Below are 21,129 nucleotides of genomic sequence, written 5' to 3'. Positions count from 1 at the left end.
AAAGGGAAGGATAGTATAGAGATAGGTAGATGCCCTGTCAAAGTCTTTATATTGATCAGGTAATGTAAGAGTTCATGCAAAGAATATAAAAAACAGGGATAGAAGGATGATCTTTGTAGGATTTTTGACCAACCTGAATCTGTAGTGATGTGCAGAGATAATGATGACTATGATGATGATTATGAGATGAGACACCAGCAATTGGGAAAAACTTTCCCAAAACCTGAAGTAGTTCAAATAGTCAGAGTCTATCATTTAATTAATAGTCTATCATTATTTATTTTTAATTACTTTTAAAACTGAAGTTATATCCCCGTGTTGTTGTTATATAGTAGTGTACAGTGTAAGAAAATAAGGCATGAGTCGTTAGTGCCCTCCAGTGGCCACAGTGCGTACCTACATCTTAATATTTATTTCAAAGTTTAACTTTGAAAGTGTCGACCGGAACTTTACCATGTAATTTTGTCTAACTTGATAATGCAGTTACCCACCATGACCAGCAGAGGGCACTCCAAGCTATGCTTTGTATCTATGGGGAACACACGTATCAATTGGATTAGTTTGCTTCATAGACATTGTACACACTGCCCTCTAGTGGCCATCGCACATAATTACAGCTCCCTCTATTGTTAATGTATCACAGCATAGGAATACTTCTGGCAAACGTTTACAGTAGACAAAGAGATCATTAAGCCATTAGTATTGTCTCAGCCTTGGTATTTCCTTCGCGCTGACACTACGAGACAAGCCTTGATGCTACTGTGGCTAACGTATGTATTTAATGCTGAGCTTCTCTGCCCTCTTGTGGTCACAGTGAGTAACTACAGATGAACGCCTCGAGCATCAAGCTAGACATTTGTATTGTAAAGTAGTATTTCCGGTAATACATTTCAAAGTAAAACCTAGATACACGCCATGACCAACAGAATGAAAACCGAACGCTCAAAATATACGCACGTACTCTTGATTATGGTGTTTTGATGCAAAGCAGACATCTTTTTTCTACTTTAAAGTAGACTGCTTTCGGTGTACCGTTAACAACAATACCAACTGACACTTCCTGGCGTTAGGCGGCGGCACTTTTCCCTTTGTTAACAAGCAACATTGATTCAGAGAAGAAGAAGAAGAAGAAGATGAAGAAGACGCAGCCGTCATGGCACCGACTGTGTGATAGCTTTTGAGTTGGCTCACGCTATCTTTTAGTTATAAGTGCATCGCTCAGGCTAACCACGATCCGTTTTATGAGACCGAATATATATGTGAGCCACTATGAATTCAAATTTTCACGTCAATTAACGCTAGTTCTCTCAGTGCTGCGCTTTACACCTACCAGCTACTAGCTACAATTGCTAACAGCCACACATTCAACGCTAGCTTTAACCGTATTTGTTGTCGTCAGCCTAACTGTTTGTGTTCAGTATGTAGTACAGATGTAATAAACACCGTGCAGACTGTTCACTGAGCTTGAACACAGCCTTTTTGATACTTTTGGTCGCTTACGCTACTGTTGTTTTCCTTTGCCAAGTGATTAACGTTAATTATTGCAAATGTAGGGTCTTTAATAGCTAACGATAGTTGACGTTGGCTCCAGCCGTCAAATTATGACAGTTAACGATATTAAACAAGTGTGTTCTACGTTCGCTAACTTGTGTACCGCCTTGTTTTCTCACACACAGACCACCCCAAGCCAAGCAATGTCACCTGCTTAACCTACTGTTAATTGGGCTTTGACTTGTGCCTATTAGTCGAGATGAATCGTCCAAAGCCTACAACTCTCAGGCGCCCCAGTGCTGCAAAACCATCAGGTATGATTCCCAACTGGTGTAATGTCTGCCCCAGTGGCATCTTAGTGTGGTTTTGGTGATGTTGTAACAACATCTGCTGATGTCTGCTCCTCCCAGGTCACCCTCCACCAGGAGATTTCATTGCTCTTGGATTAAAGGGCGGGGAGCCCAAAGCCCCCGCAGTCCTGCTGAAGCCAGCATCCACAAGTTTACCAGCTGACCGTAAGAGAGAGACCTCCTCCGCTCTGCCCTCTTCATCGGGTCTGTCCGGCCTCACCAAGCGGCCCAAACTCTCCACCACCCCTCCAGTCAGTGCTTTGGGACGACTCGCTGATGTTGCAGCCGTGGACAAGAGGGCAATATCGCCCTCAATAAAGGAGCCATCGGTGGTACCGATTGAAGGTAAATCAATGGCTTTGTATTGTTTTATAAACTTGAAAAAAGGTAACATAGTAAGTCAAAGCGGCTCTTTTTTTAATGTAGTGTCTCCTGGAATTCTTCTCGATGAGATTGAAGCTTCAGAGTCTGAAGGAAATGATGATCGCATTGAGGGACTGCTGTGTGGAGCAGTGAAACAACTCAAGCTGAACCGAGCGAAGCCGGACATCACGCTGTACCTCAGTCTCATGTTCCTGGCCAAAATCAAACCGAACGTTTTTGCTACTGAAGGAATTATTGAGGTAAGATTTGTCACTGACATTGTGTCAGCCTTGCACAGAAACCTTCCCCAACGTGAACCCAACAGAATTTGACAGGATTTCTGTACCTCTCCACCTGTCTCGCTTTTGTCACTAGGCCTTGTGCAGCCTCCTGCGTCGGGATGCTTCGATCAACTTTAAAGCCAAGGGGAACAGCCTAGTGTCTGTTCTTACTTGCAATCTGCTGATGGCAGCCTACGAGGAGGATGAAAACTGGCCAGAGATCTTTGTAAAAGTGAGAATCTCCGAAACACTCCAAACTGTTTTATAAATTCCCTTATTTTAGCCGTGTAAGATGTCTTGTATGTTCATCTAAAATGTGTTTTCAGGTGTACATTGAGGACTCTCTGGGGGAAAGAATCTGGGTGGACAGTTCTCACTGTAAGAACTTTGTTGACAACATCCAGACTGCTTTTGGGACAAAGATGCCCCCTAAGAGCATGCTGCTGCAGGCTGACACTGGCCGCTCTGCTGGCGATCTCAGTGCAGGTACAGTTCCATGGAGAAAACACTCGCACGGTTTGTTTGGTGTTCGGATTGCTGATGCAGGGAACAAGTGCTGAGTGTTTATGCTGCTTTCTTTTTTTTTTTTTACGTTTTGTGTTTAGGTAGCAGCCCTCATCCCTCAATCCCAGAGGAGGACGACAGCCAGACTGAACTGCTGATAGCTGAGGAGAAACTCAGCCCTGAGGACGAAGGGCAGATTATGCCGAGGTATGGAAAATACCTCTTGAAATCGCCTGATTTGCATTTTATTTATTGTTATTATTGCATTTTTGATATTTTATTATACTATCACAAATCCTCTATACTGATTCTGGGGGTACTGTAGGTATGAAGAACTGTCGGAGAGCGTGGAGGACTACGTGCTTGACGTCCTCAGGGATCAGTTGAACCGCAGGCAGCCGATGGACAACGTGTCACGAAACCTGCTGCGTCTGCTCACCGCCACGTGTGGCTACAAAGAGGCCCGGCTCATGGCCGTGCAGAGGCTGGAGATGTGGCTCCAGAACCCAAAAGTGAGTTTGAAGTGTCCTGGAATAATCCGCTGGTAATGCTCAGTATCCACGTATCTCATCCGCCATGTTTTCTGTCCACAACCTGAAGTAAAACACTGCTTTTGGTGAGTCAACACATTCGTATCAATATTATCTTATATTGGTACCAATGTATTGATTCAATGCAAGAGACACAACAATATACTGCTGTATTGCAGTATCTCATGTTTTTTGTGTTTATGTGGAATCATGACCTTGGAGATGAATGTTGAGAACTCTAACTAATGAGTATGAACTCTCTTTGTTTGTGTGCACAGCTGACTCGACCGGCTCAGGACCTCCTCATGTCTTTATGCATGAACAGCATCACCCAGGGAGCAGATGACATGGAGGTGATCTCCAACCTGATCAAGATCCGACTCAAACCTAAAGTCCTGCTGAACCACTACATGCTGTGTGTCAGGTCTGTGGAGTCTCTTGTTGTCTCACTCCTAACTTGTTGTTACACGCAAGCGACTTCCACTCACGGGTACTGTGTTCGTGCTTCTCCAGGGAGCTGCTCAATGCCAACAGAGACAACCTGGCCACGATGGTGAAGCTGGTGATCTTCAATGAGCTCTCCAATGCCAGGAATCCGAACAACATGCAAGTCCTCCACACGGTGCTGCAGCACAGCCCGGAGCAGGGCCCGAAGGTGAAACTCTAGACTTTTGAGTTGTTTGAACGCATAATAGTTTGGAAATAGTGTTACTATTTGAATCAGTCATGAGCGTGTGCGTTTACATGCTGGTGTTTCTTTAAATTCAACGTTGTTCTGTCGTGTCTGTAGTTCTTGGCGATGGTGTTCCAGGACCTGCTGACCAATAAGGACGACTACCTCCGGGCCTCCCGAGCTTTGCTGAGAGAGATCATCAAACAGACCAAGCATGAGATTAACTTCCAGCCCTTCTGCTTCGGCTTAATGCAGGAGAGAAAGGAGACCACCTATGTGGACCTGGAGTTCAAAGTGTGTGTTTGTGAAGATGCCTCAGTCATTTCATCTTTAATCTTCCTGTGTTCACTCTGGACTCTTCTCTGACTCTCCCATAGGAACGTTTCGTTATCCAGGTGACAGATCTGCTGACTGTCTCCATGATGCTGGGCATCACCTCTCAGGTCAAAGAGGCTGGCATTGCGTGGGACAAAGGAGAGAAGAAGAGTCAGTGCTGTGTATTTGTTGTAATGGCCTATCAATGAACCGTAATATGCTTGATAGGCGCCGTCTTAAACATATGTCCGGTTTGTGTCAGATCTGGAGAGCCTGAGGTCGTTTCAGAATCAGATCGCTGCCATCCAGAGAGACGCTGTGTGGTGGCTGCACACCGTGGTTCCAACCATCAGCAAAACAGGCGCAAAAGACTATGTCCACTGGTCGGTGACTGCGTGCATCTGATGTGTTTATTGTTAAAACTGCACAAGCTAACAAGCTAAGCATGTTTTCAGCCGCTTCATGTGTGAATTATTTCCTTCATGTCTGCAGCCTTCACAAAGTGCTGTTCACGGAGCAACCTGAGACATATTACAAGTGGGACAACTGGCCTCCAGAGAGCGACAGGAAGTGAGTGTTCCTCCATTATTCAGAAGGAGCCATGTTTTCCTCTGGCTACAGCACAGCCACCGTACTAAGCTGTTCTTATATATGTATTACTCCTCAGTTTCTTCCTCCGCCTCTGCTCCGAGGTGCCTCTGTTGGAGGACACACTGATGCGCATTCTGGTGATCGGGCTGTCGCGGGACTTGCCCCTGGGCCCAGCCGATGCCATGGAGCTTGCGGATCACCTGGTGAAGAGGGCTGCTGGAGTTCAGTCCGATGGTGTGTGTGTGTGTGTGTGTGTGTGAAGATCCACTTCTGCTGTAACTGTTTATGATCACGGTGAAAGCTGTGTATATTACTCTCTGGCAGAATATTTGGACATTGGTAAACACACGTGCCTCAGTGAGGAAAGTATGAACAAAGGGAATATGTTGTAATTGTTTGAATGCTTCTCGGCATATCGGTGTGAAAGCGTGGCGCTGACGGATTGTTTCTTTCTAAATAGATCTGGAGGTCCTGAAAGTGGAGAGGATCCAGCTCATCGATGCGGTGCTGAATCTATGTACATACCACCACCCGGAGAACATTCAGCTGCCTGCAGGGTACTTCAACCGTCTTTTAAAAGAACCTTCACGTCATACCGTTTACAGTCTGAAATATCAACTGAGCCTCAATCTTTCAGGTACCAGGTGCCAAATTTGGCAATATCCGCTCTGTACTGGAAGGCGTGGCTGCTGCTGCTCGTGGTGGCTGCGTTTAATCCTCAGAAAATAGGTACAGCACTCTGTTCTTCATGTAGCATAAATAAGAAGAGCTGCTAAGCTGTTAAATAACCTCATTCATACAGTGTCTGGTGGTTTGTCCGTTAGGGTTGGCTGCCTGGGATGGCTATCCGACACTGAAAATGCTCATGGAGATGGTGATGACAAAGTAGGTGAAGGTTATCCTCTAGAAGAGAACAGTTCCCGGATAATAACGCTGAACCACGAACGCGCGTCTCTCTCTGCCTCCACAGTAACGATACCTACCCTCCGTGCACCGTGGCGGACGAGGACACAAAGACGGAGATGATCAACAGGGAGCTGCAGATCTCCCAGAGAGAGAAGCAAGAGATCCTGGCCTTTGAGAGCCACTTGGCAGCAGCCTCCACCAAACAGACCATCACAGAGAGCAACAGCTTGCTGTTGTCTCAGCTCACCAGTCTGGATCCACAGTAAGAGGCCCGGAGGATGAACCTTATGAGCCTTGTCACGAGTTGATTGTGTTCTCAAAGGAAATGCCTCAGTTAGGAAGTCAAATTGGATCTTGACACTTCTCCAATAACCTCCACTTTCTTCAGATTGGAGGGACAGTGAACTGACACTGTTTCACTTTTGATGCAGCAGACGGTTAAATCTATCTAACACCACGAGAAAATCCTCGTCAGTCTGTAATATGAATGTTAAACTTGTGACTATAAGATGGATTCATAGTTTTTGTTTGTGTTCAGGGGTCCTCCTCGTCGACCTCCTCCTCAGATCCAGGAGCAGGTGAAAACCCTCAACCAGTCTCTGCGTCTGGGACATCTCCTTTGCCGCAGTCGCAACCCAGACTTCCTCCTCAACATCATCCAGAGACAGGTAATGGCCATGGACACACTGCTGAGCCGCCCAAGAAGTGGCGAAAACCTGTTCAAACAGAGTGATTTATTGCCAGCAGAAACATTGATCATGAAGAGAAATGAAAGCCGGACTCCAAGAGGCAGAAATAACTTCATTGTAAGGCTTTTGTTGTCGGTGTGCGTCCTGTAACTGGAGGACATTTTACATCCTGCGCAGGCTTCCTCTCAGTCCATGCCGTGGTTGGCTGATTTGGTCCAGTCCAGTGAGGGCTCCCTGGATGTGCTTCCAGTGCAGTGCCTGTGTGAATTTCTTCTGCACGACGCTGCGGATGACAGTCTGCCAATCGAGGATGACGAAGAGGGAGAGAGCAAAGAGCAAAAAGCCAAGAAGAGACAAGTATGTTGATTAGAACACTGAACCCCACTGTTGGCAGACAACTAGTTCTCATTTGAGTTGCTACATTTCTACCTGTGTTTGTTTATACTTGTGTACATCTTATTACTGACTCTTGAATAAACGTGTATTATTATCTGTCTTCCTGTTAGAGACAGCAAAAGCAAAGGCAGCTACTTGGACGGCTCCAGGATCTTCTGTTGGGTCCTAAGGCTGACGAACAGACCACATGTGAAGTGCTGGACTACTTTCTGCGTCGGCTCAGCTCTTCTCAGGTGGCCTCGAGAGTCCTGGCCATGAAGGTACCGTAGTGGAGGCAGAGAAGAGGTCATCTCTAGTTGCATTGTGTTACTGTTTGAACGTGATGTTTGTATTTATTTTACATTTTGTGTTTGTGTGCAGGGTTTGTCATTGGTGCTGAGCGAAGGAGGCTTGAAAGATGGAGATGAGCGGGACCAGCCCATGGAAGAAGACTCTACGGATGCTGAGCTCTTGCCAGGGTACCAGTGGCTGCTACAAGACCTCCCGAAGCTCCCCTTGTTTGACAGCGTGAGAGGCATGACGTCCACTGCGCTGCAGCAGGTCAGTGTCGACTCAACCGCTAACTGGAAATCAACCTTTTAGGATGATTAATGACGAGGAGTTTGTCGGATGTGTCCTGTCTGTTTACTTTCTTACAGGCCATTCACATGGAGACAGATCCACAGACGATCAGCGCCTATCTCATCTACCTATCCCAGCATGCACCAGTAGAGGAGCAGGCTTCTCATAATGACCTGGCCCTGGTAATCACGGCGAGTTACTTACATTAATTACATTACATGCTTTTCTTGAATCTGTTTTTTGTTTCTTGTCGAGCAGCCCCGAAGTGAATCTGATCCTCAATTGCTCTCCACAGGACGTTGCCCGACTAATCGTCGAGCGCTCCACCATCATGAACAGCCTGTTCTCCAGACATTCCGGCAGACCGGAGTCTGATGCTGTGCTCAGTGCTTTCCTCACCATCTTCTCCGCGTACATCAAGAGGATGAGGAAGACCAAAGAGGGCGAGGACCTTTACAGCTGGGTGAGCATTACCAAGAGCTGTGTTGCTGAACTACAATATGGCTAGCTGTTTACTGATACTCCCACGAGTTCACAGTCAGACAAATATCTAAGAATAAGATGCAAGGGCACCGTTTTAGGCCTCGTGACCTGACAATATTCCTGTGAATGAACTTGATTGTGATTGCAAGAAAACATGAATAGAACAGGAAATGAGCAGGTTTGAAAAATATGCTTTGAGGCTGCAACTAAAACCTAATCTGCAGATGAAGTTTAATCCCAGTTTGATGTCTGGAAGGTTGTAAAGCACGCGTTTAATGCTCTTTTTATGCCTCCAGTCAGAATCTCAGGATCAGGTGTTTCTGCGTTGGACCACCGGAGAGACGGCTACGATGCACATTCTCGTAGTTCATGCCATGGTTATCCTGCTGACTCTGGGGCCACCCAAAGGTAGTCCTGCTAACTCTGCAGTTCAATGTTTGCAATGTTAAAGAGGCCATGAGATAACATGTTTTACCATTGTGCATCTTTACAGGAGAGAGTGATTTCTACGCTCTTTTGGACATTTGGTTTCCCGACAAGAAACCTCTACCAACTGCCTTCCTGGTTGACACCTCAGAAGAGGCCCTTCTGCTGCCTGATTGGTTGAAGCTGAGGATGATCCGATCAGAGGTTTCTCGATTGGTTGATGCAGGTACAACTTGCCGTAGTACACATAGTTATGTGCTGGTCTCCATGTAAATCTACATTTACATTTTAATGGAGCAACACATGTTTTCTCTCAGCTTTACAAGACCTGGAGTCTCAGCAGCTGCTGCTGTTTGTGCAGTCCTTTGGCATTCCCGTATCCAGCATGAGTAAACTACTGCAGTACTTGGATCAGGCGGTCTCTCACGACACAGAGACGCTGGAACAGAACATCATGGACAAACGTAAGAGTGCTGCAGATATCCTACTGTAGAAATTCTTTACAATTTTGAGATACTTGTCTTGAGTTGTTTATCGTTTTATCACATTTTGTATTTCTCCTGCATTAGACTACATGGCCCACCTGGTTGAAGTGCAGCACGAGCGAGGTGCCACTGGGGGGCACACTTTCCATTCATTACTGAGCTCCTCCCTTCCTCCAGATAGAGGTTGGTGACTTTAGTCTCCGTATGATTGTGTATGTGCTGTTTTAGCTGATGTCATTTGACATTTAAAAAATGTTCATGCTTACATTCAAAGTTTTTTTTTTTTTTTTACTCACAATATTGTAACACATTATTTTATACTTGCACATTATCTTAGATGACATAGGGCTTTAATGTAAAGTCACAAAATGAATTAAAATAATCTAAATGAGTCCATGTCCTGACGACATCTCACAGATTCTGCTGAGACAAGTCAGGACAAGGTTGCGGTGGAAGCGCCCCACAGCTCTGTGAAGCTGAGAGCAGCCAGTCAGCTTCCTGACGTTGGGCCTGATGACGACCTCCCTGGCATGTTGCTTCAGGTGGGATGTACTTGCTGTTTTATTCTCTTTCCTTTGTTGTATGCTTTTTGGATAACTTGGGGTTAAAACACAACTCTGTGTGGGACAAATGTCTCATCATGAAAACAAAGCAATCACCTCTGAACAAAAGTTGATTCCCTTTAATTTATGCCAAGCTGCTGTTGAATCACTTCTTCGTCAAACTGACCGGTTTCTGTATCCTTTGCTTTCACAGATCTTCCCGTTAAAAGTGGACCCCCGCTGGCTCGGCCCCCCTCCCAGCCAGCTCTCTCTGGCCTTGCAGCAGGCCCTCGCTAAGGAGTTGATGCGGGCCAAGCAGGGCCAAATTCAGCAGGGTGGGCTAGCATTTCGGCTCCTGCAGGCCTTTGCAGCCCTGCTCACCTCAGCTCACGCGGGGCCTACTGTCATATCGATGCACCACAGCCATGCCCTGTCCTGTCCTCTCATGCGCCAACTTCACCTCTACCAGGTACGGCTTGCTGACAGTCGGTGCATTATTCCATGCTGAGTCATAGAACATTGTACAGAAGACTTTTTGTTCTCGTTTCTCCCAGCGCCTCGTGTCCCAGGACATGGCGTTCTCCTCACTGTTCCTTAAGGTCATTGTTGAGATGCTAATCTGGTTAGACAACCCAACTGTGGAGGCAGGACCTCTGAAGACTCTGCTCAAATCCTTCGCCGGGCAGAACTCTAACAAACACCGGCACAATGACGGTGAGCACCTCAACTCTTTATCTCCTCAGATGTTGATTCATTCATTGCATACAGCCAGTGAGTGACGAGTGTCTCCGCCTTGCAGTGCGTTCAGGTTTCCTCCACCTGGCTGAGGCTTTGGCATATCGCAGAGAAATTGAAGTGCCGCTGATCGCCGTCATTGCACTGCTGAAGTCTGGAGACAGATGTAATGCAGAACCAGAGCTCGTCGGGAAAGGTACTAACAGAGTCACTGTGTGGATGATATCAATGTGCGTTGGATTTGTTTGAAACATTTTGGGTTTTTTCACAGCAGCATGTAACACAAGACGAAAAGAGCTTTCACAAAATGAAAGCTGCTTTGAGGACCAAACCTCCAGTAAAATGTTGGTCCATGTGAACCGAATCAAAAGCCTCGTGGTGAAAGATGTACTTTTGTTACATAAGAAAACATGGCAGCCCAAACGAAGCATGCTGTTTTTTAAATGATATTCCAGTGTTACAAGGGCTGATGGAGGTGAGGTCGCCATATCTGGAGGAGCTGCTCTCTCTGTTGATGACTGTCGGTACACAGAACGGGACAGCTGGCCCTGTGGCGACGGTGATTTCCTTGCTGCTTCAGGAAAGTGAGGAGCGATCTGTGAAAAAGGAAGTGGACTCTAACAAGTGAGAACCGCCTTTCTATTTCCCTCTCAAGTCATGCAGGAAACATTCATATCTGACAGGACTGGATGACAAACACGGCTGCCTGCGACAAATAGCAAAGCGGTGTTTTGCTGTCGTGGCGTTGTACTCTGAATCTGCTGCTGGATTTGGTTCGGAAAGGTTTTATTGGTTTTACAGATGAGAAGAAGACTTTACAGAACCGCTGCCAGTAGAGCAGGTACATACTGACAAGTTGCTCACTGACCCATGCAAGGTCTTGTCAAAGGAGTGCAAATATAGTGAGTGATTGTGTTTGTGTTGTCATAATACTGTGTGTGTTGTTAGAATAGAGAGAGTCTTCATTTAACAGTAGAAACCTTGTTACAGGCTCCGTGTGTTTCCCCCAATATTCATCTGCGATTATAAGATCACAGCTACGATTTCTCATGGCCATGAATATCCAGCTGCTCTTGGATTTCACCGAGTCCTCGGCTTATCCAATCCGCTCGCGCACGGAGCAGAGGAGAGACGTGTGAAGTGAAGGACGCGCTGTTGTGCTGCTGGTGGATTCAGTTATTTTTGTGTTTTTAGCCGAGTTAGACCAGAGAACATTCAGTTAAAACTGATCAGCGATGCTGTTTTGCCCTCATTGTTCTCTGTGAAGTGATGCGATGTAGACCTGGTGCGTTTAATGAGCGTGAGCGCTGCCCTGTGTGCTCTGGTTATGCAGTTAACACAGCATTTTGTTTAAATGAAAACTGCTGTGCCATGGATCAAATTTATGACGATGTGGAGAAATGTGCATGTGTATTTTGAAAAGTAACGGCTGGGCTGAGTATTTGGTGTAGTGCTGGGTGGTAGAATGGGAGTTTAATTGGGTTAGCCGCCCCAAAGCAGCCAATCCAGGGGGAGGAAGAAGTGAACGTTGATGGCAAAATGTTTGTTTGGTTGGTTGTATTGAACCAGCACATTAAGAACATGAACATTGGGCATTAGATCTTTAGCACAGTTGTATTCTGAGGTCTTGAATCGGTGCAGTCAGCTCTCCACAGAGGTAACCTTTCAGTTTCTGCTTTCCCAGCAGCACCGAGGTGACGAAGTCCGGGCTGAGCTCCGGGCTGCTGGTTGATTGGCTGGAGCATCTCGACCCTGAGGTCACTTCAGTGTGTCCGGACCTTCAGCAGAAACTGCTGTTTGCCCTCAACAAGGTGAGGAGAAGCATTGCCAGCTGATAATGTACTCCTCGTCTTTTCACACTGGAGGACGTGTCTGCTTGGCATTCCTGATGCATCATTTCCTAATATTTCTCTATTCCAGTCAAGAGGAACTCCTGCCTACAGACCATATCTTTTGGCTTTGCTTACACATCAGTCTAACTGGTCCACCCTCCTGCAGTGTATCAGTGCTCTTTTCAGCAAGCGCAGAGACTACAAGTAAACCATTTTTTTTTTAAACGTGTTTTGTGAAGCCAGCAATATTCTTTTGTGGATGGATGAGATTTTATTGAGCATGTGTCTATAACATTTTTCAGACTTGACCCATCATCAGCCCTTGATTTCCTGTGGGCCTGTAGCCACATCCCGCGTATCTGGCAGGGACGCGATCAGAAGATCCCTCAAGTAAGAGCAAGAGTCCAAACACAAGGTCCCTAGTGGTCACCTCTCTTTGACCAGACCGAAACCACAGAGTTCATTCTGCTGAATTCATTGTACTTTCCGGTCTGTGCAGAAGAAAACGGAGAAGTTCGTGCTCAGACTCAGCTCTGAGGAGCTGATCAGCCTGGTGGACCTGATCCTGTCAGAGTCCGAGCTCAACAGTCGCGACTCGCCACACGATGACAAAAGCAGCTTGGACCAGGCCTCCTGCTCTCTCATCCAGTCCAGGCTGCCCCTCCTTCACTCCTACTGCAGTGGAGAGCTAGAAAACATTAAGAAAGTCTCCGAGTACCTCATCAACTGCACAAAGAAACGGGAGGACAGGTAAGCTGTATACGCTAATCTTTCCTCGATCTCACTCGCCTGCATGCAAAGACGCATACGCTCATCGCCTTCTGTCGTAGTCACCAAAGTGTTCATGCAATCCATTTTGACACGTTGTATTGTTGTTTCTAATTAGCCTAATCATGGAAAGTCATTTTTCGTCCCGTTCTAGTGTGCTGATCAACTTTGGGTGAATCGCACTCGGTTTTCCTTCTCAGTGCAGATGAACTCTTCAGACTTCCTCTGTCAGCCACAATGCTGTGGACCAGGGGAAACTCGATAATTAGGTCTATTGGTGTGAAATTAAAACCAGCAGAAGTCGTCTGTACTGTGATCTCTTTAAAAGCTCAGTGCGTTATAATGAAGCCAAGAGGATTAAGGCTGAAGCTCTAAACTTGCCTGTGTTGTGAATTCCTGCTCTGACTTAGCTGTCAGAGATCAGGGTGCAACTCTTTGTGGAGGCAAACCCTCCTTTCATGAATACGTCTCTGCTTATTAAACCACTTTAATGAGGAAACTTTGGCCAAGGTCAAGCAAAATTAGCTTCCGAATTACAGTGTTTTAAGTACAGCTAAGCTGTCTGGTGAAAGTGTTGCTCGTGAAACTATGGCGGGATAAAAACAGGTTGAAAGTAAAGGGTTTTGGCCTTGTGTTGAATACACACTTCGTTGTATGTTGAGCATTCGTCTTGGGAAGCCTCGCTGTCGGATAAGCTGCTGTTTATTCCGATTACACAACAACTCTCCAACAACAAGCAGACTCTTTACTCTTGGTCAAGGTCGCTCTGATTTGCTTAATTCACAGCTGTAATAAATCTCTTCACTTAGTAGAGAGTACATCATCTGAGCCTGAGAGGATTTGGTGAAACCACAGTGACTTCAAGGCAGAGGCCTAGAATTACACGACATAGTTTGTGTTAGTGTACATTAATGATTGTTGCTGGTACACGAACAATAGAAAAGTGCTTCATCGTTCTCTATCTGTGATCTCGTGTCGGCTCTGTTCATAATCTGCTGAAAGAGATGGAGAAAGTGACAAAACCTGAAGTCATCTTTCTGTCAAACTGGGAGCCTTGTAGTCCCGCTATAGAGTGAAGCTCACTTGAGTTTGAGAGCGGTGACAAACTTTCTGTGGCTACAAAATTGGTCAAGCAGTCATTGTCAATTACACAGCTTCAAGCTACACAACTGAATAACATCAGGGATTACAGTCTGTGTTGTTTTGTTACTAAGCTTTAACACGAACAGCTGAGCGGTCTGAGCCAACAGCAAAATGTATTTCCCCTAAAGGGAGTGCACACAGTATACATCCCGTTGTGTTTATTTTGTCTCTCAGTGCGATGAGTAAGCGGTGCCAGAACCTGCTGCTGCAGATCTATTTGCACTTCCCTGAGGTCATCCAGCACGTCACCCTGCCTGAAGGCACATTCAGCAGTGGGGGGGCTGCAGACGGCAGCAGCTGCAAGGTAAAGAGGTCCTGTTCCACAGACAACAACGTTCCCAGTTCATTCTTTATTCTTCTTGTGAATGTAATAGAGATGTCATGCTGTACTTTAATAGGAACTTCCTGAATACATTTGGATATTACTGAGTAAAAAGCAAGAGAAACGAATACACTGAAAGAGTCTCTAGCTTATCACAGAGCAGGTCACAAGTCATAACCTACAGCCTTCACTGAGCTCCACGACCTATGGAGTCACAGTATGGTTTATACTTATTTCATGCATTTTTCCAGCTTGACGTCCTGGTGCATCGTCTGGTCACACTGCTTGCTGATATCGGAGACTCAAAGTCTGTTGAGGGCCGTGTGTCTGATGCCAACCTCGCATGCAGGAAGCTGGCTGTGTCGCACCCTGTCCTGTTGCTCAGGTGAAGAACCAGGTGGTGCTCTATGCTGCAGTGTTGTAGGATTTAGTCTACAAACACTGACTGGAACACTGTTCTTCCTTTCTTTCCCCCCCCAGACACCTGCCTATGATTGCAGGTCTGTTACACGGCCGCATTCACCTCAACATGCAGGAGTTCCGGCAGCAAAACCACATGACGTTCTTTAGCAATGTGCTCGCCATCCTGGAGCTGCTGCAGCCACTCGTTTTCCACAGCGACCACCAGAGGGCGCTTCAAGACTGCCTCCTGTCGTTTATGAAGGTCCTCCGGGTAGGCGGCTCACGCGCTGACAAATCCTCAGCATAGGATTCCATCTCGGGATCAGACGTCTTACAATGTTCACATGTTTGTGCATCTTTCCTCCCGTAGAACTTCCAGAGGACTCGTTCTCCGTTGGTCTTCATCAACAAGTTTTTGCAGTTCACACAGAAGTACATCACCCACGTTGCAGCCGCCGCCATTCCCTATTTACAGAAGCACTCTGACATCTTGCAGTAAGTATATCCTGGCAAACGTATATGCTTTAATGATCAAATTGCAAACTATAAATAAGTTTACTGTTATTACAGCAACAGTGGCTTTGTTAGAGATGTTGTTTTGCTCTTTCTCCTGCCAGGGGTCTGTCTGCAGAAAACCCAGACCTGGTTCAACTGAAATCTCTGCTGGCTGGACTCACGCTGCCAGTGAGAAGGTCTTCTTCAGAGGTCGCTCCAGAAGAGAGAGATGGTGAGCACGGGATGATCGTTTGAGTTCATGGAGTTGTTACAGATCCCACATATCCACATATATCAGTCTAGATACCCGGTGACATTGTATGTAATAAGTCTAAAGGGTCACTGTTCCACTATGCAAAATTGTAGCAACTAATTGTAAGCTACATTTTTGCAAAATAATTGCTTTTGCTCTCTACCAGATGACATGCCCACTGGTTCCCTACCCCTCGTCAACATATCTGCCTCGGTTTCACTGAGTTCGGGTGACATGACGATGTACCTGAAGAAGATGTCGAGAGGAGAAGCCGTCGAGGGTAACGAACACACTGCTGCAGCAGTTTCACATGTGCAAATCTTGTATGTATCATAGTGAGTAATAACGTTGTTTTTTCACTTCTGCTTTAGATGTGTTGGAGGTGTTGACAGAGGTGGATGACAAGTCAAGGAGGAGCCCAGAAATCATCCAGTACTTCATCGTGAGTCATTAACAACATCAACAGAAAGAAGGGTCACGGGTAGTACCTGCCGGCGTGTAACCACCGCTTTGTGCCACTGTTTTTAGAATGATCTGCAGAGACTCATGATGTCCTCTGAGGAGTTGTGTCGGAACATGGCCTTCAGTCTCGCCCTACGCTGCATACAGAATAATCCCCGGTAAGTTTACGGCAGTCTGGGACAAACCGCCTACAGTAAGCGTGCAGGAACCAAGAGGAAACGTGTGGAGATCAATCAATCTTCAATCCATCTCTCTGCATACTTTTGTTTGTTACTCTTTACTTTTCACGATGTAACTTTGAATGTGTTCTCTGCTGCAGCCAAGCAACAGACTTCCTGCCAACTTTCATGTACTGTATGGGCAGTGGTAACTTCGACGTGGTACACACGGCTCTGAGGAATCTCCCGGAGTATGTGCTTCTCTGTCAAGGTAAGGAGATACTCTTAAGTCAAATTCCTGGTTATCGTGAGCTTGTAAGAAGCAGCCCCTTCTGTGCCTGTCTTGCCTTATAGTCACATGACCACGCAGTGTATTTTTTTTAGGAAGACAAAAAGTGATTTAACAAAGCATGCAGCCGAAGTCCTAGTCAGTCACACACCTATGTGCTTTTTTCCTTCACAGAACACGCAGACATCTTGCTCCACAAGGCATTTTTAGTGGGTATCTACGGACAAATTGACACCAGTTCAATGATCGCAGAGTCCATGAAGGTCCTTCACATGGAAGCTACAACATAACGAAGCGCACCGCTCCACAGCCAACAGTGTCAGTCATTGTCTGCATTCCACAGTTAGATTTGTGTTATTGCCTTCAGTTCAAACATTGCTCTTATTTGATCATCACTGATGAATAAACTCTGTGGCTCTTCAGTGCTACATATTGAAGGATCCACTCGTGAGCTGGTAGCTGCCAGTAATGAAATAACTTCTGGATCATTTAGTGACTTCAAAGAATGCATTACAATTCCCTCCAGATGAGTTGAAAATATAATAATTAAAACTGTAAAATTGCTGTTATCAATAATGGCACAATTAGGACATTTATTACTTCTAAAGGGATTTAAGTAATTTTTAACTAATGATGTAAGATTGGAAGAATGGGGATATAATTAGGTGTTATTATTATATTATCAGTTAAAGGCAACACAGAATATCAAACTTATTATGAATAATATATTTTTTAATTATAATATAAAAATAAATATTATATTATAATAAATAAAATAAGTAAATTGAAATTAAAACATCTGTTTTTATTGTATTTTCAGACATTTGTGTGGGAGTTTTTGCACTTCTGCAGTTATTGAATTACTAATATACATTATTACAAAGTGCAATAGCTTGAACATGAAATATCAGCAGTATTGTACAATTAAAAAGCGGACCATATGCCATCATATGTAGTTAATGAACCACTATAGAAAGTCCTCTCACAGTCCCCAAACCAGTGTATGGCAGCAGCTTTTCTATCATTTTCCTCATTCCTAAGAAGCCAAGCTGATGAACTTATTGTTAATTGTGAATTATTTAAATCACTCAAAAGAACAGGTCATTTCTTTTTACAACGCTTTACTGTTACCTGCACATCATCTATGAGCCGCCTTCATGTGAACTGAATAAAAACAACTTTTGGAATACGGCTTTTTCTATTTTTTCATCACCTAATAGAAAGTGAATATTGTAACATATTTCCGCAGTTAACCACTGAGTTCAGGGATACAATGGAGACGTTTTATCACATTTAATTGGAAAGCAGTTTAATGTTGAAATTGTAAAAACTCAAATATCACAAAAAACAATTATTACCTTTCAGAATATTATTTTAGTACCTCAAATAAGATGGAAGGGGAAAATAAATGGTGCAAGGTTTGTGGCCTTTCATTTCATTCCAATAATTTCTCGGATGGATCCTGATAAAACTGGAAACGGCTGTCATAAGTACGCTTTGCTCTTCATTGCTGTGTAGCGGACAAATTAACCATGTGATGCACATGCTGCCATGGAAACTGTTTTGCCATGAAAGTGTGAGTTGTTTTGCTCAGTGCCACTGACTTCATCACAGGGATAAGTTAAACAACGTATAGGCATGCCGGTAAACAAAGTTTGATAGTAAACTAACCATGGCGGTAATTGTTGTCACTCAATCAAAGGGTGCCTTGAAGGCATGATGTGGGTAGACTATTTTATAGCACAGACTCCTGCTGCTGTTTTGTCACACAGGACATGGAATCAAGACATTGTGAATAGATTATATGTATATGTGCCTTTGTCTCTTCATGATGCCTCTAAATCCCCATTAATGAATATGTATTAACACATCCATTCCCATAATTAACTTGTTCATATGTAAACCCACACATGTCCTCCCATCATGCCTCATACCTGCTGATCTCTCTCTGCTGACTCTGTCTGATGCGTTAATTGCACCTGTATGGTGTCCTATAACTCGCCAAAAGCTCTGTTTGTGGTTATCTATCAACTTACAACACATGTCTTAGCAGCCTGGGCTCTTGGTCAGGCGCCAGCCTCTCATTGGCTGGGCAGCAGTGAGGCGGAACAGAGATGAATGACAGCTAACGGGGAAGTAGTAGGAGGTGGGAGGGGGGGGGGGGGGTTGCTCAATAGTCTGACGGACCACTGACATGTTAACAACCCTTGCCTTTATTCATCACACCAGGCTGGATGCCCTGAAATGCAGCTGCAAAGAACTAACCGCCCATTTGGCTTCATGACAATAGAATATTAAGTATTTAGTATAAATATTTCTTTCTTTATACTAATTAATACTTTTTATACTATTCCACTAAATTTCAGACGGAAATCTTTTTGCTACTTTTTACTCCACTACATCTATTTGAAATCTTTAGTTTGTAGTTGCTTTTCAGATTGAACATTATACATAGAAAAAGCTGATCTTATATAACATACATGGTTATGGATTAAACGAAAGGTTCCCAACCGCTTTGGCTTGTTACATAAAACGGTCTAGAAGGAGCCCCCAATGTTTCAGATATCTATGAGTTTCTAGTTCCAACAAAGATGTTACCTCGTATTCTCCACTTCTCATATCGGTTTATTTAGATAGTTTGAGAACCAAACATTTCAAAACCAATCTAATATTTCACAAAAAAGCAAAGAATAGTAAAAAGTGTAAAATATGAATATCTTTCCTGACCCATTAATTATCTCATGACCCCCTTAGCTCAGCTTGTGATTGTCTGTAGAGGGCCTAACCCCTCAGTTGGGAACCACTGGGCAAAACTACCAAACTCTATATAAAGTAGTCGATACAATTAGCTGCTAAAAACTTAAAATTCTTCTTCAACATTTTTGCATCAGAAAGGACATTTTGTGCTTGGTATTTCCCCCCCACTTGTAGATAAAATGTTAAATGCACGACTTTCACTTGAAATGGGATATCTTCAAATAGTTGTATGAGTAGTACATGAACTTGAGTAAAGGATCTGAATACTTCTTCCAGCGCTGACCACGGGAATGTTAGATTGTGAAATATGGCTGTCAGCGGGTCTTCCTGCCCATGTGAAAGTGGACAGTGAATGAGCAGCGGGCAGGAATGCGACCAGCGGAGGCTTTTTGGTGTCTCTCAGCTACAGGAGGGGCCCCGATGTGCCGCTACCTGCCCATGCACATCTGTCTGCTCTCCGTCTTCCTCTCAATGGCACCCTCGCCTTAGATCATCTCCTCTTCCTCCACGCTTGAGTTGCACTTGGCTTGCGTGGAAAAAATGTGGACCGTCTCTCGCCTCTCTTCTCTCTGGCACTTTGATGTCTCAAGTGTGATTGCTCTTGGATTGTGGCCGCTTTCCCTTGAAGGTTTTGACATGAAAAGCAGGCTGGGCTCTCAGGTTTATCCCATGGCCAGTGATCCAGGACTAAAACAATCAGCCTGCTCACTGTGGGATACTATTACCAGGGAGAGTGAGGCACCAAGCATAGGGGCTTCCTCAGCCATGAAATACACTTTTCTTCCAAGTTAAAAACACATCTTAGGTGTGTTGATTGAATTATACCAATCCACACTCCCATTAACAGATTTTAGTTTGAAGTTCGTGCAGTTGACACTAAAGCACACATGCAAGCAGTCGGAGAATACATTGTCAGTGTGTTTGCACAGAAGTGGACGACTGAAATGATTCAACATTTGTAATGAATTAAAAAGAAATGAGGCCAGTAATTGCAGTTAAGATTGACCCAATCTGATAAGTCTGATAATGTGACATGTCATTAACAGCAGAGGCATAAGTGACAACCCTTAAGCTTCACTTACACTTTCATTAAATATTGATCTTATCTGTGCTCATTGCTGTTCCAGCCTGCAAATTACACCAGATAGATATATTCCCATGACAGTGGAGCTGACGATAATCATCCATCTTCGCATGACATTTGGCAGAACTCTTGCTTTATGAGCTAAAGTGCCATTGTAGTGGATGAGAAAGAATAATAATGTGCAGTGCTCACGATCTCCATTATGTTAGATTGTATCTCATCTCACTGAGGGCAGAGTGGGATAGTTAATCCACTTTAGCCGTGTCTTTCAAGGAGAAAAGGGAGTAAATAGCCCTCATCATTTAATTCACATTTCAACTCATTGGAAGTGCTTTTCTGCAACAAATTCCAGAATATGGATGATTCAATGTGAGGCTTCAAGTTTCCACATCGCACTTGTGTTTGTTGGATTGTGATTGGCTTCCAAACTAGTTCTATTGTCAAACTGCACATACATCATTCTGCACAGCACAGGACAAACATGCAAGTGATACAACAATAAGCAAAACACACTCTTTATTGGACAGGGACTTAACAGTATTTCAACATTTCAGAATAATTACGATATCTGAGATCCGAAAACACACATTTGAGGGGGATTTCAGATGTCCCTTTCCCTCTACTTTGTAATGAATGAATGCAAGCTCAAACAAGTCCATTTCAAACTCAAGCCATCTGAAGGGCATCCCATTGGTGGCTTGCTAAACCCACATTCTGTCCCTGCAGTTGAAGCTCTGCTAATGATACCATGATTGCCATTTTAGCTGTGGGTCTCCAGTCTTGCCTTGTCATCCAGGGAGCTGGAGATACCTGAGAGACCAATAAGGCCATTAGCCATTACTA

General features: G+C 44.6%; 1 protein-coding gene across 2 annotated transcripts; it reads left to right on the top strand.

Annotated features, from left to right (window-relative positions):
* Positions 1–1,026: 1,026 nt before the first annotated feature.
* ints1 (integrator complex subunit 1) lies at positions 1,027–17,632 on the top strand. 2 transcript variants are annotated; one of them, XM_079281244.1, is made up of 48 exons: positions 1,027–1,259; positions 1,677–1,805; positions 1,902–2,186; positions 2,268–2,464; positions 2,580–2,717; positions 2,812–2,971; positions 3,091–3,196; positions 3,315–3,501; positions 3,798–3,943; positions 4,033–4,174; positions 4,310–4,486; positions 4,570–4,678; positions 4,770–4,890; positions 5,000–5,077; positions 5,175–5,332; positions 5,559–5,655; positions 5,736–5,827; positions 5,923–5,983; positions 6,069–6,266; positions 6,543–6,672; positions 6,871–7,050; positions 7,200–7,349; positions 7,450–7,629; positions 7,728–7,832; positions 7,946–8,113; positions 8,430–8,541; positions 8,627–8,785; positions 8,877–9,023; positions 9,129–9,227; positions 9,462–9,586; positions 9,801–10,055; positions 10,141–10,300; positions 10,386–10,517; positions 10,777–10,945; positions 12,009–12,132; positions 12,242–12,357; positions 12,456–12,543; positions 12,653–12,903; positions 14,239–14,368; positions 14,638–14,771; positions 14,867–15,059; positions 15,159–15,283; positions 15,406–15,515; positions 15,703–15,816; positions 15,908–15,978; positions 16,065–16,156; positions 16,318–16,427; positions 16,620–17,632. In XM_079281244.1, exons 2-48 carry the CDS (start codon positions 1,751–1,753, stop codon positions 16,733–16,735), a joined length of 6,552 nt encoding a protein of 2,183 aa, XP_079137370.1. In that variant the 5' UTR covers positions 1,027–1,259; positions 1,677–1,750; the 3' UTR covers positions 16,736–17,632. The 2 variants fall into 2 exon arrangements, with proteins under 2 accessions (XP_079137370.1, XP_079137369.1); XM_079281243.1 differs by having other exon boundaries at positions 12,006–12,132.
* The last annotated feature ends 3,497 nt before the right edge of the window (positions 17,633–21,129 follow it).

The sequence above is a fragment of the Melanostigma gelatinosum genome (assembly GCF_949748355.1).
Source record: "Melanostigma gelatinosum genome assembly, chromosome: 13".
NCBI lineage: Eukaryota > Metazoa > Chordata > Actinopteri > Perciformes > Zoarcidae > Melanostigma > Melanostigma gelatinosum.
Note: the sequence above shows the minus strand (reverse complement) of the source record. Positions and strands in the feature narration are given on the sequence as shown.